Genomic DNA, 17030 nt, shown 5'->3' with positions numbered 1-17030 from the left:
GCTGCCTGCCTATGGGATCGTGTGCCAGGGGGATGCATCCCAACCAAAAGAGGAGGATTTTCCAGGCTCCATCCCTGCCACACTTGGCAATTGCCCCGCATCCACCAGCAGTTACCTCAGCAGCTGGTTCAGGAACGCACATGGATATTTCCTTGGTGTTACTGTAACTAATAAGTAAAATTCATTTGTTGATGTTGACTTAATAGACTACATTAGAGCTGATGGAGAAAATATGCTGTCTGAGACCAGACGTTCAGGGAGTTGGTAGGAATCCCTGCCTTTGCTCGCTCGCTGCCAGGTGAGGTTTTCCTTTCACAGAAGGGTTGCTTTGACCAGCTTTTGTGGCTGTGCAACCTCCCATTGATGGAGACTGGGCTTTTTCTGCCTCGTCTAACCTCACTGTGGAGATGCGACGTGCTCACATCTTTCCTGACCAGCACCTTTCTCTGCATGCAGTGAGGGTAAACCTATTAAAGAATCGTGAAAAAACAGAGGAGGAAAAAATCAGTGCTTTTATCTTGGGGCTTAAAACTGGTGTTTTCAAATCTGCCACCAGTCACAGTCTAACTAACCTGAGTGCCCTGTTGGGAGCACAGGGTGAAGGGTGGTGGGGTGGGAGAGAGCAGTCACAAAGAAAACCTCTAAACTGGAACAGCAGCTTTTCATACCTGTCATGATGTGGATTTTCAGCTTGAGCACACAAGGCTGAGCTCAGGGGACACTGTCATGTAGATTTAAGGTTTTATCTCCTTTCCTCTCCATTAGCTGTGATACCCTCTTATTATGCTGAAAACCTCCAGTGGTTGTTCCCTTTCCCTTTGGGCAAATATCGATCTGCCCGTGTCCTTGGTGCAGGTTGAAATCAGCCCTGCTCATCCCCTGCCTGCTCGCGGGGCCGAGCGCTCGGCAGTGCCACCTCTCATGCCGTCAGGGGCTGAAGCAAAGGCTGAGGAGGGGGGTTACTAATCAATTCGCACGTATTTTTCTCTCCCCATCCTCTCCTTCCCTGCACTGGCAGTGACACAGCCACTGAACAGGATGGGTCTGATTGTGCTTGGCAGGTGGAGAAGGAATGGAAAGGGCAGAGAGGGAAAGAGCAGCCCAGGATAATGATAAACTTCTTGCAGCCTTGTTGTACATCCATACCCTGCAGCACCTTAGGTGAGAGAGCTCTCCAGGCAAAGTAGCAAATGCTGGGGGTTGGCCTATGCAGGAGGTTGCCCCCACTTATCTTGGGGCGTGATTTTAAGCCAATTTAATTAAACTGCTTGGCAAGGTTGCGAGGACTCATCTATTTCAGCTTGAGCCAGGTCTGTTTTGATTTAGTGTTGGCTGATTAGGAATTAGCTGAAACAAACCACTCAGAAAACAAAATTAGAGGGTGCATACTAACTTTTGCACCAGATTAAGTTGAATTAAAAAGCAATTGAAATGTAATTTTCCTGTGTCAAGCAGCCAACAAACAAGATAATGCAACCGGTGGCACTTGAAGCTTAAAAATATGACATCTAGGATTAGCACAACTGGCTTTTTATTGCCCACAAACAACAGATTTATCTGAAGGTCTTCTCTCAAACCTCCCCCTCATCACTTTCCACACAAAGCTTTGTACAATTCATTTCATTTGCCTTGAAAGGGAGAAGTGGTGTGACACCAGGATTGGAATCCAAGACTTAAAGCAGCCTGAGTATTTCACAGTGTATTTCCATAGGTATCCATACTGGAAACAGCCACACAGTGAACAAGTTCCCTGTAATTCATATAATTTAGTTTGAAATGGCTCCTGTGGTACATGGCTGGCAGTGTACAAAGGCCCAGGCTGTGCTCCCTGGGTGTGGAGGGTGCAGAGCCCAGTGATGGGTGCTGCTCCCACCTGCCTCCCAGTACCAACCCGCTCCTGCCTTCTCGCAGCGAGCCTGGGCGCCTGCTCTGAATTACTCTGCTTCCTGCCTCCCTTGCAGAAAAAGATGTTAAGTAATTTTAAATCAGGTTTTAATTAAATATTTTAATAGCTGATTTCCCTACCCCTTTGGTAAACACTGCTCCTCCCCACACAGTGCTGGCACCTCAGCATACAACAGTGTACAGAGTGTTTTACAGGGCTTTGCTAAAAAGGGCGATGACTTGGAGGGCTTGGAAAAAACAGGATGCCTTCAGTACTTCAGAGTCCCCAAAACTGCCTGCAGTGGCATAGCCAAGCCCTGCTGTGAGTGGTTATTTTGAGGGCAGGGATGCTGTTGTCCTTGTTGGCTGGCGCAGCAGCACGGGCAGGAGGACAAGCTGCATAAGCAGCCCGAGCATCAGCGCGTAGCTGGCGTTAGGGCACCATAAATGCAAACGATCTCTTGATAAAAGCTGATGGAGACTGTGATAAGCACATAATGTAGAGTGAGAAGAGCTGCCCAGCAGCTCCTGGCCAAAATCTAAAGGGCTCATGAAGATAATCGGTTCCTGCTGGGTTTGTCTCCATGCTACCTTCTGCCATAGCCCCGCTGGGCTCCCGCTTGTGCCAGCCAGCAGCTCAGCACCTGCTGCTGCTCCAAATTTCTTAATCCTGGCTCATCCCACTTGCACCCTCCGCTTGGCTGATTCCTCTCAGCTACTGCCTGGCTCCATCATCCCAGTCATCACTACCCAAAGGCAGCTGCTCTCCTGGCATGTATCACCACCCACAAGGACCTTCCAGCTACCCAAACAAAATATGGGCATCCCTGGACTGCCCATCCCTTGCACACAGGTGGGGAGGCAGCACCTGGACTGTTCCCTGTGCTACAGGTACAGGCTGGCATCTCCCACAAAGGGTCTGGCCACAAATGAGGCCAAAGTGTAAATGTATGGAGGATGTGGGAGGGATGAGCGGGAGAGCCCAGGCAGGAGGACAGCCCAGGAGGGAAGGCATCACCATCCATCCTCCTCTGAGTGCATCCAGGTGGTCGTAGTGAGGGAACAGATGGGAATAATGGGGAGGCTGTCCTGGAAGAGCCAATCATGGGAGGGAGTCAGGGGGTATGAGGCTCCATGGGGGCAATAAAAGAGGCAGTCTGAGGGTAAGGGGCTATGAGGGAGAGTTGGGGTGAGTAGTTTTCCTCATATTTGGAGTTTTGGGTTGGTCCCTTCCACTCTCTGATGAGTATGGGGCTGCTGGTTAGATGCTCCTCTCTGAGGCAGTGCTGGGTCTCCTGCTTGGCTAATGTCAGTGTGTGGGTTGTGGTACACCTCTGCTGAGATGGGGGTGGAGGAAGCTCCCACAGAAGAGGTGACCTTTTTGGAGTATTACTGTGGTCCCCAGTTGGAGGGGAAACAGGGGAAGAAGGGAGGCTGAAGCAGTTCCTGAGGTTTGAGTTTAGGGCTTAAGGCTATAATTGTCTTGAGGTGGCTCATCCTGGCTCCTCTGTGAGTTGGGGGAGGTCTGCAGCTTGGTGGCTGGCTGCTGTGTTGGGATAAAAAGCTGATGCTGCTGGTATCCAGCCTTGATTGTTGGAGCAGGAAATAGGGAGAGAGAGAACTAAATAAAAACCACCAGAAACTTAAACTCAGAAAGAGGGCATAAGGGGAAGCTCTTAGAGGCTGCTCTGAGCCCCAAGTGTTGGCTGTAAGCCTGGAGGGAAGGTGAAGTTGTACCACCTGTGTGTGATCAGCTCCTGAGTGTGTTTATGCTCAGCCTGGGTTTAGGGGGCTTTTGGGGGTGTCTGGCTGCTCTGAAACCACCTCTGCTTCTTCTGGGTGGAAGCCTTGCTTTTTCTGACAGTCTGTCTGAAGGCCTGCACTTGGGCTTACTTGTATGTCTTTGATTACTAGGAGAGGCTTAGAAATTTTTACCTGTCCCTATTTAATGTTTTTTAATTGGCAATCCTTACTAGTACCTGAGTTTCCAGAACTCTTTGCTTTGTTGAGCTTGGTCACTTCATGCCACTGCATGTGGCCTTGTGTCTTCCCAGTGGGGAACCCTGGTACAGGAAGCTAAACTGGGCTGCATGATGGGGTGAGAGAGTAGGCTTGGGTGTGGCTGCTTGCCCTCGCATCAGACCTTGAACTGATCTTTTTTTGGAGGCAGGAGGCCTTGCTAGGTTTGGGCTCTGTGTCTTAAGTAAATCTAAAAGCCATGGGATCAGAACTGGAGGAAGGTGGTGTTTCTTTAACCATGAGAAGTGGTGTGTCCAGCTTCCTCATGAGATTACAACACCAGCTGTAACTTTCGTATCCTGATATTAAGTGGTAGTTTGTGCTTGCATTTAGTGAAGTGGCTTTGCTGTAGTGTGTGAGGATCCTACTGAGCTCTGTGTAGTGTGGGGGACCTCCAGCATCTCCTGTGCTGGGGAGGTGGGGGAGAAAATGTGTGGCACAGGCTGTTGGTGGGAGTGTGGAGGGTCCTAGGCCCCTCTGTGGATGGAGCTGGATGTTGCTGTGCAGTTGACCTGACCCTGCTCTGTCCTGAACCCCAAAAGCATGTGAAGGCTTTCAGCTGGCTCCTCTTAAACTTGCCAAGATGCCAGTGGTGGGCAAGGACAGTGAGCGGATGAAGAAGTTCAAGAACAAGGGCAAGGATGCAGCTGTAAGTACCAATCTCCACCACTTGCCTGTGTCTTCCCCTTTGGACAGTGACCCCAGCTGGGGGTTTGCCTGTGGGCAGGAGCTGATGTGAAAGCTTCTAAAGGCTAATTGCCCTAAGTCTACCTGTATGGGGTAGCAAAGGGCAGGGGGGATGGCTCTGCTAGCAAGGATGTTCAGTTAGCTTTTGAGATGTGGTGTGGAGCTGGCTGGGCTGCAGGGAGTGTGGTGGCACAGGTAAGGGGACATGAGCTTTGTGTGGGTGACTGAGCTGTGCTGGTGGATGTGCTGGGCAAGGGAGATGGTTCAGCCTCAGCCTGCCCAGCTCTCTGCAGCCATTATTCCTGCAGAGAGGGGGCTGGTGTGGGATGTCAGACCATGGGATCTGTCAGCTTGCTTTAAGCCAGTAGAGGAGATGAGGGGTTTGCCTTTCAGGTTCAGCAAATTTACTTTTAAAAACACCCACTGGTTGTTGGTTCATCCAGCAGCCTATGTCCTCGGGAGGCACTAACTGAGAGATTTTTACTCTGTCCTATCTCCTACATAACCCTCCAGGCCACAGTAAGGAGCTGCCTGAGAGCAGATACTGGCTCTCTGTACTCCTCAGGTAGGAAACTTGGGGTGGAGAGTTAGAGATGAGCTCCTTGGAGAATTAGGTGATGCAGACACCAGTGGGATGGTGTACTTCTCTCCAGGCCCTGCGGAGGCAGAGAGTGGAGGTGAACATTGAGCTGCGAAAGGCCAAGAAGGATGAGCAGATCCTAAAGCGCAGGAGTATTTTGTTCAGACTGATGGATGATAGTGTCTCTCTGGAAGAAGACAAAAGTAATGAGGTGAGTGCTGGGTGCTGCAGCTTGTGCAGTATGTATCCTCTACTTGGACCACTTCAGTTCACGTGACCTGGGTTTAAATAGCCAGTGCTGTTGCTGATCACCATGCTGGCTGTCAGAGTGCTTCAGACTGCCTAGCCTTTTTCTGTGTTATTTTGCATGGAGATGATGTCCCGTGTGGCTTTTCTTGATGGCAGGTAGAACAGGCTGGTGCTCCAGCTTGGTGGGAGCTGGCGAAGCTCCTGTCTGGCTCCCTGCGCGGTGAGGGTTAATTACTGAGCTCGTAGGCCCATTAGAGTGTCAGTGACTCTTTCAGTGCTTGATTACAAGGATTAATTGCCTCGAAGGCTTTTGTGGATTCTCTTCCTCTGCCTCATCTCGAAACTGCATTGCATAAAGAATAGACATTGCTTAGATATGAAGTGGTGACTGACTCGGGTCTAGACGGCTGATTGACTCTGGAGATTAAACTGGAGGGAGTCCTGGCTTGCCATCTGACTCTGAATCATTCCCTGTGACACAGATTGAGCTGTCCTTGGAGGAAATCGTTGAAGCTGTGAATGGGAGCAACACCAAGCTGCAGCTGCAGGCCACACAGGCTACCAGGTATGCTGCCCTGCTGCTCCATGCTAAGAGGGAGGTGGCTGATGGAGCTGCAGTGGGGCAGAAGGTATTTATTCCTGTCTGAAGAGTTCTCTGAAGAGATGGCAAAGTGGGAAGAAGCCTGGTAACCCAAATGACCCTGAGGGACCTCAGCTGGTGTCTGTTTTGTGCCCTATGTGCCTTGTTTGGCTCCATCACAGTCCTGGGCAGTGCCCATGGCAAGGACCCGTGTGGTTGAACCAAACCAAGGGGTTGGCTGTGCCTCCCAGAGTTCCCCCCTTGCTGTGCTTGTGCTGGGGCAGAGATTGTGTTGGATCCCACAAGAAATGAAGTGCCAAAGGCTTGGGTGGGACAAGGGCTGGAGATCCTGGCTCTGTAAGTGTCAGTGCTGATCAGGGCTGTCCCCACCTGGGTGGGGGTAGGAAGGATCACAGGGTGCCATCATCACCCAGTTGCCAGCAGAGATGACTTCTGAGGGTCCAGGAGAGGCTGAATCACTTCTGGTTCTTCCTTGGCTGGCTTGAGCTGCCACATCAGCAATCTGCCTGTGTGCTGGGGGACTAGTCCTGTTCCCAGTGGCTGTGAGGACATCTGCTCATGGTGAACAGATCGAAAGCTTTGCTTCCAAAGGTGTTAACTGGAGGCAGGCCAGAGCAGACCCTTCCTGAAGGGGTAAGTCATGACTTGCTCCCTAACATCCTGTGCAGAGCTGGTTTGCTGCCTGCCCAAACCAAGGCTGCCTGCACCTGGAGTGCCCTCTCAGCACACCGTGCCATGGTGGGGTACCAGTGCAGCACTAATGCAGCTCTGAGCTGTGGGCTCACATCTCATGCTACCCTCTGCCAGTGCTGACTGCTGCTGAGCAAACCAGGCTGGGAAGCAGAAAGTGCTGCTTTTATTCTGGCTTTCTTTGACATGATCAGTTCCATGATCCCATCTCCCTGGCAGCTGCACAAGCTTCTACACTGGTGTGAGGCAGGAAACAGCAGTGGGGAGTTGGTGATTCTGGTTTTTAGCTGGAAAAGCAGTCTGGGAAACCTCATTTTAAATGTGAGCTCTGGTCTGTGTGGGGCTGGCCAGTGGCCCTGTGCTGGGGAGTGGCAGAGGCAGGTATGAAGGCTGTAAAAACTAATTGCAGGTGTTGATTTTTTTTTTCACTGTCTCAAACTCCTGCAAGGTGGGGAGCAATGGAATAATATTGCCATGGTCCTAAAAGGATGTGTAAGTATTTCAGTCTAACAGACACCCTGCTGTTGCTTCAGCATCTTCTTAGATGTGTCTGCTGCAGCAGCCTCTCTCTGTCGACTCCCCTGCAGGGGGATTTGCTGACCTGGGATGCTGAACAAGCATCTCTTACAGGTGCTGCTTCCCTTGCAAGCCACAACCTTGTACCTGGCCACAGGGTCACGGTCCTATCATGGCACCACATGGGGTTTCTCATGGCAGGCTGTGTGGTGTCCTCTCTTGCAGGAGAATGCTGTCCAGGCAGAAGGACCCCCCCATCAATCAGATCATTGAGCTGGGCATCATCCCCAGGCTGGTTGAATTCCTGAGCTGTGCTGACAATGCTCCTCTGCAGTTCGAAGCAGCCTGGGCACTGACTAACATCGCCTCTGGCACCTCCAACCACACCAAGGCAGTGGTGGAGGGAGGTGCCATCACAGCCTTCATCTCCCTCCTGTCTTCCCCACACATGCACATCAGCGAGCAGTCTGTGTGGGCGCTGGGCAACATTGCGGGTAAGCAGAGGTCTCCAGGTCCGGGGGCACATGGAGGGTCACTGTGCACACCAGTGCTGGGGAACTAAAAATAATGATGTTCAAGACAGCCTTGTCTCCCTGCAGCTTTGTCTCCAAGCTGCTGCCCCTATTGAAACCATTAACCCTTCAGTCCCTTCATAGAATCATCTAGGTTGGAAAAGACCTTGAAGATTATCTAGTCCATCCACCTTCCTGTGGCCTGGTGGCCTTTGAGATTCTGTGTTGGTTCTGCAAGAGGATTTAGACCAAAGCCAAGTGCAAAACTCCATCCTGCTGGGATGGTCTAACCCACTAGTGTTGTCAGGGAGAACAGAATGGGTTATGTCTGGTAAGCCTGCCACAAACTAGCCATGATGGCACTCCAGTCTACCTGGTAAATCCTCCCCACCTGAAAATAATTGTGTGGCTAATGAATGAGCTCTGTCCCCCAGACCTGGCCTAGGCCTGCAGGTCTGATTGCTATTTGATGTTGACTGTCTTGTGACTTGGGCAGATGTGATAAATGACCCTTTTTCATCTGTACAGGTGATGGTCCTCTATACAGAGATGCTCTTATCAACTGCAATGTGATTCCTCCCTTGTTGGCTCTGGTGTCACCTGTAACTCCAGTAAATAACCTTCATTTTCTTGACTTAACAGCTCTTAATCACTTGGATAATGGGTGAATGGTGATCTACATCTACCTTCTAAACAACAAGCTGTTTGTATAATTTAATAAGACCCTGTTCTAAACTGCTTGTAATGACCTTACCTCCCAGCTATATACAAAGCTGGGGATGCCAAACAGACAGACTTCAAGTCAATGTGATATCTTCTAGTCTTCGTTTTCCTATCCAGCTTTGATCATCTCAAACTCAGAATAGGATTAAACCAGTGCGATATAACTTGCATATGCATGTGGAAGGGCTGAACTTGCTCCTTAGGCTTCTTCCTACTGCTTTTTGGGTAGCTCTAAACTACAGGATTTGTGGCTTATCTCTGCCCTTCTGCAATGGTCCCTGCCCCACTGCTTTCTCGGTCCCTGGGACAAGGACCTTCAGAGAAGCATAAGGTGGACTAAGAAGTGCTTGGGGGCTGTAACAGCAGTAACAGTGTCTCCAGACTTCCCATCCCTGGATGTGAGGGAAGCTGTATGCTTTCTGGAGGTATAAGTATGGCCTTTAAGGCTGGTGTTAAGAAAATACCCTGTAGGCCTTCTGTGAGTTTATATTGCAAGATTTTTTTTTTTTTTTTAAATAACCAACTCTTCTGTTTGTTCTATCCCTAGTTCAGCTCACCCTTGCCTCTTAGGGAGGGTCATGTGGAAGGCATGTGACAAAACACCAGTTCACATATACATACCTTTAGTAGCTGTGATGCTTTGAACATAGCTCCACTGCTCTCCTGGGAGTGTCCTTACTAGGATGAACTGTCTGAATGATACAGCTTAAAACCTCCTGGTGCCCTACTCTAGAACAATGAGCTGCTAATATTTATTAATGCTAACAAACAAATTTCTGATAGCGTCTGAAGATTGCTCTAATTTGTCCAAGGACCCAGCAAATATGCTGTTTGGCACCTTTATCAGTCAGAGTAGCTTGTCACACCACTAGAGCTAAAGTTATTGGAACTTAATATTGGGGAGTGAGGGGTTGAATCTACTGCCTAAGTTGCTTACCTGTTTCATCTCTCTTCTTTAAATAAGCCTCAGCCCTTAAGGAGGCTGCTTCTGGCTACTGGATAACGTTTCTGAGCTGTAGGGACCAGAAGCAGGGTGCTCCCTCTTCCTCACTTGTTATGCAGTGAGGAACTTACCCCTCCTTTATGTTTCAGGTTGGATTCCTGAGGAACATCACATGGACACTATCAAACCTCTGTAGGAACAAGAATCCCTACCCTCCACTGGATGCAGTGAGAAAGATGCTGCCAGTCCTCATCTGCCTCATGGAACATGAGGACAAGGACATAATTTCTGATTCTTGCTGGGCTGTTTCCTACCTGACTGATGGCTCCAATGATCGAATCCAAATTGTGGTGGATACGGGGGTTCTCAAAAGACTGGTGGAACTCATGGCCAGCCCAGAGTTGATTGTTATGGTAAGAAACTGTTGGTAATCTCCAGCCTCTGGTCCCTTAATGTAGAAACATCCAAGGAGAGGGAAGGCATGTCTCCTTACTATATGTAGCTAGAGTGATCTGCTCTCTCCTCAGACTGCAGCACTACTTGGTTGTTGGTCAAGTCACTGCTCTCTTCCAGCTTGCTCTGGCTGACAGACTGTATAGAGACTGTAAAGCTGCTTAGAGCAAAATAGGAGGACGATAGGTCTGTAAATACAACAGTAATCACCTGTGATGCTTTCCTTATTTGAAGGATCAAGCACTTAGTGAGGGATCTTGTGGGGCTCTCTGGCTTGTATCCCTTGAGGTAAGGATTCTCCTCATCTCCTTTAATCTCTGTCTAGACTCCAGCTCTCCGTGCTATTGGGAATGTAGTCACAGGGACTGATGAGCAGACCCAGGCAGCTATTGACGCTGGCGTCTTGGCTGTCCTGCCCCATCTCCTGCAACATTCAAAGCCAGCTATACAGAAGGAAGCAGCATGGACGCTCAGTAACATTGCAGCAGGGCCTTGCCAGCAGATCCAGCAACTCATCACCTGTGGGCTATTGCCACCACTGGTAGAACTGCTTGATAAGGTAAGGGATGGGTGCAGCACTGCACATACAGCTGCTGCAGAAGCCAAGTTTGTGAGGTCCATGATCCCTCATTTGTGAAGCACTTGGTGTGTGCCCGCCTGAATCTGCTTCAAAGCTGTTGAGCTCCTTGGAACAGCCTGTGTGCTCAGATTTGTCGCTACACCTATGTGAAAACATGGCTTGGAGCTGCTCTGGGCAGCTCTGCTGGGTGTCTGCCCATCACTCAGTGCTGGGGAAGGTGGGTCAGCCCAAATGGAATACAAGGGGAATGGCTATCTTTGCCTCACATTGATCTTAGAGGGATGCTAAAGCTTGGGAGTACCTTCACTGTGCTGCTCTTTCAGGGGGACTTCAAAGCTCAGAAAGAAGGTGTGTGGGCTGTGGCCAACTTCACAACAGGAGGCACTGTGGAACAGGTGGTGGAGCTTGTCCATTCTGGGGTCCTCAAACCTCTGCTTAACCTGCTCTTGGCCAAAGACAGCAAAACTATCCTGGTCATCCTGGATACCATTTCAAATATCTTCCTGGTAAGATCTCATCTTTTGCATTACTTCTCCAAAAGAACAGCAGGGTGATCTGCATGCTCACATTGTGAGGTTAGAACAGTAGCTGCTGATCTTGCAGGAGTAAAATGTAGACTTCATGTTGTCTAACTTGGACACTTGGGTTGTCCAAAGGTCTTGACAAGATTAAGTTCCCAAAGTGTTCCTCTTCACTTACTGTGACTAGTCTCCTTCTGGAAAGGAAAAGAGGTTGTGTTAATCCCCAAGAAGGGTAGAGGTGAAGGTCAAGGAAATAAAACTGCAGAGAATTCAAGTGGTCCTGGAGGCATTTCAACTCTGTTCCCTGCCAGCTGGCATCTATGTGTCTCTCGCTGGAAAGCCTGTTTCTTGTAGCCTTGTTCACCTTTGAACCAGTGAAATGGCTTTTGCAAATGAAATAGTGGGTGGCAGGTCACACCCACTGCTTGGTGTGTGGATGTGACTGAGTAGGGTTTGGTTAGCTTGTTTGGTTGGCAGTTTGAGCCACTGGGCAGTAATCCCAGCAGCAACTGATGTTTCATAGACACAGTTGTATCCCTGGGATGAGGTAGGCACTGTGGTCCTTTGACTTGTCTTTTAAGATCAGGGTCTTACAGTAAAGACCATCTCAGACCTGTTACTGATGTGAGGCTGTTTTTTCCTGCTGGGTTGTCTGATGTTACAGGCAGCTGAGAAGCTGGGAGAGACAGAAAGGTTGTGTCTGCTGGTGGAAGAGCTTGATGGTCTGGAGAAAATTGAAGCCTTGCAAACCCATGACAACAACATGGTCTACCGAGCTGCACTGAATATCATAGAGAAATACTTCTCTGGTGAGGTATGTGAGCTCCTGCTGCTTCTCATCTGAAAATATGAAGCTGTTACACACTGGCATGCAGCACAGACTTTAAGGATGCTGAAATAGGTTTTTGGAAGAGACCTGTATGTGATTAGAGTAGTCTTTGCAGCTCATTCCAGTTGCTTTTAAAGGCCTTAAAGCTCCTACAGATACACAGCAGATATGGATGCCTTGATAGCATCTTGCTGCTGGAATTTAAACTGGCATCAGCTGGAGTTACTGCAGTTGCTGATATGAATACCAAATGTGGAGAAGTTTTCTCCTTTGAGCTGAGCTAGCTTGTCACTATGAATGGAAGCCTCCTACTCAGCTGATAACCATGCTCAGGTTGCATTTGGATTACTTGACCCTTCTCATGCAACAAACTTAAGGAAAAAAGATAGGATACAAGCTAGCAGTTGCAGGAGTCTCATGACTGTCACAGACGCCATGCTTGGTTCTAGCCTTAGTCTCACAGATGGGGAAACATCAGGGAAGAGGCTTAGCAGTTTGGCAGATCTTGGAGCTGAGGCTTGGTCTAGATGTGAACTGCCACAGCAGGGAGCAAATGTCTTAGTCCTTTGCCTGGTAGAGGGTCTGCGGGATGCCCTGAGAGAGGGTGTGGAGGAAGCTCTCCTACACACTGGCACCTGCCTGAGGGGCTGGATGCCAGGGGGAACATCTCTCCAAAGCAGTCCTGGCTTGTTGCTATTCCAAGCAGGCTATTTAATTTGAGTGAGTTCTGCCACTTCTTTCTTCTGCCTCTGGCATCTGAGCCTGTAGACTTGGCTGCTTTTTGTGTGAGAGATGCAGGGACAGTGCATTTTCAGTGTGCTGTAAAGAACAGGAGGTCTTGGTCTGGTCTCCAAGGGTCTTCCTGTTAAGAGTCAAACTGACCTTAACAGCTTGTTAAAGCAGCAGAATTTCTTTTAAAACAAGAATAAAACAGTAAGCTGCTGTAAAAAGCTTCAGGCAAACTCTGGTGCAAAAAGCTTAGGCTTATTAAGATGCAGAACCTCTAACTGATGGCTATCAACTTTCCTCCTAGGAAAATCCAGATCTGCAGCCTGGGACTAGTGAAGATGGTCTATATGATTTCTCAGTGGAGAAGCAAGACTTCAACTTCTGAAGATAAAGCACTGCATGGCTCTGAGCTGGTGGGTGGTGGTATCTTGGTAGAACTCAGGCATCCAAACCAAAAGGAGCAAAGATGCTGAGTCTTTTACTTTTGCAACTTGTCAATAAATTGCACTCTGGCTTTGTACTTGTTGCCTTTTGATTTATTTTTTTTTGTTTGTTTTTCCCCTCATAAGCTGCTGTTGCAAACAGTGTAGACTTTTTTCAATAGCTTCTTAAGGCCCTGCAGAAATGTATTGGAGCTCCTGGGCATGTTTTCTGGGTGGAAAGCAGAGCCAGAAACTTTAACTATATTAAGCTGCTGGAGGGCAGGATATTACCACCAAATCCAGCTGGGTCTTAGTGCTTGTGCTGAAATTTCTAAGCTTGACTTGGAATGGCAGACACAGCTCTGAAAAAAGATTCAAGAGGTGTTTTGCCCTTCTGCCCACAAAACCATCCCTGTGTGAGGGGAGATCCTTCAAGCAGAGAAGGACACTGTCTGGGGAAAGGTGGGTCACTGTCACCCCTGTGTGTGCTACTCCACCCCTGCCGCGGAAGCACTGGGGTCTGGACGCAGGAGCTGCTGTGTAAGTGCTGGTCCTTCAGGAAGGCTGTGTCAGAGGCAACTATTGCACTGGGAGCAATTTGCCTCCCGCTGCAGCTTCCCAGATGCTATCCACTAGCCTGGAGCCCACTGATCCGTCTCTGCTTAGAGCTGCCCTTTAATACTGAGGACCTGTATTTCAGGTTTCCATTGCATGTCACTGTCCTTTGAGAGGAGTTTTCCCTTTCTCCAAGCTCTCCAACTTTGGTCTCTAGCTGCAGGCTGAGCAGAAGGTGAGGACTGAGGTGATGTGGTGTTCAAGTCCAGCTTGCAGCAAGCTCTGGTGCCCTGTGTCCATCCCTGCAGCTACATGTACTGCTCTGCTAGCGGAGGTATTGCACAAATGTTACATGCTGCAGGTTCATAACAAGCTGCTGGATGCTGCTCTGTTCTTATAGCGTTGATGGGTTGTAGAAGGTTCTACTTAGTACCCTTGAGTCCCCAGGTCTTGAAGATATCTCAAGGGCTTTGCTCCATGCAAGAGGGGAATGGCAGCTTCTTCCTCTCTGCTCTGGGGGGTTTGACTCTTCAAAATGTTTCAGGGCTTTGCTTCCTCAGATGCACTGGGAGGTGATGTGATAGGTAGCTTAAGCTGAAGAGGAAAATCTTTCCAGGAAGCAGAACCTCCTCTTCTACCCTGGATCTGTTCATCAGGGCATTTATGCATTTCTCCTCTAGGCCACCTAGGAAGAAGGGAGTTGGTAGTTGAAGTCTGGTTGTACTCCGTGCCCTGTAAGGAGATCATGGGTGCCAGAGCCAGGTATCACTTCTTTAATATTAAAGTGCTAGAACTGATGAATTGCAAAGTGTTTATTGAATTTTATTTCTTGGATCCAAAACTGTGTATTTAGAACTGTGATAAAGCAATGCCTGAACATGCAGCTGAAACAAGTGCCTGTGAAAATCCTTTGTTTGTGCCCATGGGTTCACACAAAGGGCTCTGGCTTGGCTGTGTGCACCTTCTCATTGCTGACAAGGCTGATACGGCATCTGGAAACGGTCAGATTTCACTAGGTAAAATGAATCTGAGGCAGGTGCTTCCTCAGTGTAAATGGAGATGCAGACCGGAGCTGGGGTCCACGCAGCTGCCCTGACTTTGGACTGTGGTCCAGCACAGGGCATCCTATGTGGTTTTTCCCACAGTCAGGCAGGGCTGTCCCTTACTGGCACTTGGGTGGCAGGGTTGCTGTTTGCTGATGCTCTGATGACTAAAAGCAAGCTAAAAAGGGAAAAGGCAGAGCTATTTGACTTTTTTCCTGCGTGTGCTGGACACAAGCCTGTGGTAGATGGTGTTATGCAGTGACTTGGGACCAAAGCTTCTTGTTTCCACTGTCATGTTCTTAAGCTGCAATAAAATAGTGTCCCTGTAGCCCTGACTGCAAGGGAGAGGAAATGTGCCCCTTTTCTTATAAGAGTATTGATATGTGCCTACTGTTCTGTGCAAGCAAAATGGAGGAGGTGTTTGGGGTGGCACTGCTGCTGTGGTCCCACAGTGGCTGGAGGAGTGGGGCCAGTGCCTGCCAGAGTGGTGAGGCTGCTGGGCCGTACCTGCCTGCCACTGAGAGACCTACAGGCGTCTGCTTGCCTGGTTAATTGGAGCTGCTCTCCTCTGATCGCTGCCGGCCTCAGCTCCCCTGCCCAGGGCACAGGCAGCAGCCACTGTGGCAATTTTGGCTTTGGTGCTTTGCTCCGGGGTGTTGGAGCCACCTGCTTCTCCCGGTGGGATGGGATGGGACATCTGTGGGGACCAGTGAGAGTAAGATGCTGCTGTGCTGTTTCCCCGGAGCAGCAAAACTTCCCTCTAGAGATGCACAAAAAAAGTCTGTTTTCTAATTAAAGCATCCTGTGTCCTAGTCCCAGAGGAGCATGGTGATGGCTGCTTGATCCTCTCATAGCTGGAGAGCTGGAAAAAGCACTGCCAGTGCCCGTGGTGGCCTGTTTGCCCTGAATTACGACTAAATTAATTGATACATTTGAAACAGGGTCTCTTCAAAGCATTTTCATGCCTCATTGTTCATTTCCTACTGACATGAATGCACCCCACCGCCTCCCCAGCACCATGCAGAGTCGTTACCTGGATCTGGCTTTGCTGGAGCAGGTGGAAGGGGGTTTCTGTGCCTGTCTCTGAGGCTGCAAACCCAGAACCTGCAAGAGCCAGTCTGGGGGGAACTATGTGTGCCAAAACCTGACAGTTGGTGAGAAGGAAGAAGAGCCTGGAGAGATGGCTTTGGGCAAGTTTAGCTGGGCAGCAGGCAGGGGTCTGCCTGGCATGGGCAGCATCCCTGTGTGGGGACAAAGCAAGGTTAGTGCTGTGGGGCAGGGGAAGGCTGGGGAAGGTGATTTTAAAGAAAAATTTGGATGGTGAAAAGCACCATCTGAGCTTCTAGGTCTACTGCTGTACCTGATGCTTGGCCATAAATTGTTGAAGCTTTTTCCTCTTCCCCATTGCTATTTTGCTTTCTCCCTGGAATTTATGGGGAAAGGCTTCTTCCTCCTTTTTCTTCTTGAAAGGGGTGAGCAGAGAAAAAACCCAAATGCCAGGTATTTACTACTGGTGCTGGGCTGTGGGTACCCTCGGCAGGCAGCCCAGCCTCAGCTGCCTGCTGTGAAGCAAGGCTGGCCTCAAGGTTTTCCTCCGTACAAGGAGCTGGGAGGCTGCTTGTGCTGCTGGAGGGGTTCAGGATTTAGGGATTTTTTTCCCATTGATTGCAATTTAATTTCTGGTGAAAGGGGGAGGACTGGTTTATGGGATGCTTTGGGGTTTGGGTTTTTTTGGCAGTTCATAAATCAATAGTGGGGTTGGGGCACAAGCAGGTTGGAAGGATGGGGCATGGCAGAGCTGGCGGGCAGCAGCACCTGAAGTTAGCGGCTGTTAGCCTCTAAGGTGGGGGACATGGGGACAATTCAGGGAAGGTCCTGGGGCTGAGCCGGTGGCCCCAGCTGCCCAGGGCTGTGGGTGCTGCTCCGAAACTCCACATGCTCGATGCGCACATGTTCACACCTGTTCCCTTGCCAGTTTTCATGTCACCCTCCATGCCACAGCCACCTTCCATGCCACCCCCAGGTACCCCTGTACACCCTCCATGCTGCCCTGCATGACACCCTGATACACCCCCATGCCACCGTCACCCCCATACACCCCTATGCCACCCCCGGGCACATCCACACACCCTCCAGCCCACCATCCATGCCACAGCCATGTCACCCCTACGCCACCTTCCATGGCACCTCCAGGCACTGCCACCCACCCTCCAGGCCACTCCCCCTGCATGTCACACCCAGGCCACCCCTGAGAACCCCTATTCACCCTCCATCCCAGCCTGCATGTCACCCCCAGGACCCCTTATACGCCCTCCATGCCATGTCACCCCCCTGCACCCCCAGACACCCTGTGGCGCCCCGCGGCCACCCCTCATGCTGCCCCAGCCTCCTCCCTCCCGCCAGGGGGCGCTACGCCTCCCCGCACAGCGTATCCTCCGGCGCATGCGCTCTCCTCCTCGACCTTCCCAAGATGGCGGCACGGCGCGGCCGCGCC

At 50.1% G+C, this 17030-nt stretch overlaps 1 protein-coding gene across 1 annotated transcript; it reads left to right on the top strand.

Annotated features, from left to right (window-relative positions):
- The first annotated feature begins 2723 nt into the window (after positions 1-2723).
- On the top strand, positions 2724-13034 carry KPNA7 (karyopherin subunit alpha 7). The gene is made up of 10 exons (XM_026859253.1): positions 2724-4552; positions 5244-5381; positions 5902-5984; positions 7452-7720; positions 8267-8349; positions 9554-9817; positions 10183-10416; positions 10761-10943; positions 11623-11772; positions 12821-13034. The coding sequence occupies exons 1-10, from the start codon at positions 4487-4489 to the stop codon at positions 12899-12901; spliced, it is 1551 nt and encodes a 516-aa protein (XP_026715054.1). The 5' UTR covers positions 2724-4486; the 3' UTR covers positions 12902-13034.
- Positions 13035-17030: the final 3996 nt, after the last annotated feature.

This window comes from Athene cunicularia, assembly GCF_003259725.1.
Source record: "Athene cunicularia isolate RWA chromosome 14 unlocalized genomic scaffold, athCun1 chr14_part1, whole genome shotgun sequence".
Classification (NCBI taxonomy): Eukaryota; Metazoa; Chordata; class Aves; order Strigiformes; family Strigidae; genus Athene; species Athene cunicularia.
Note: the sequence above shows the minus strand (reverse complement) of the source record. Positions and strands in the feature narration are given on the sequence as shown.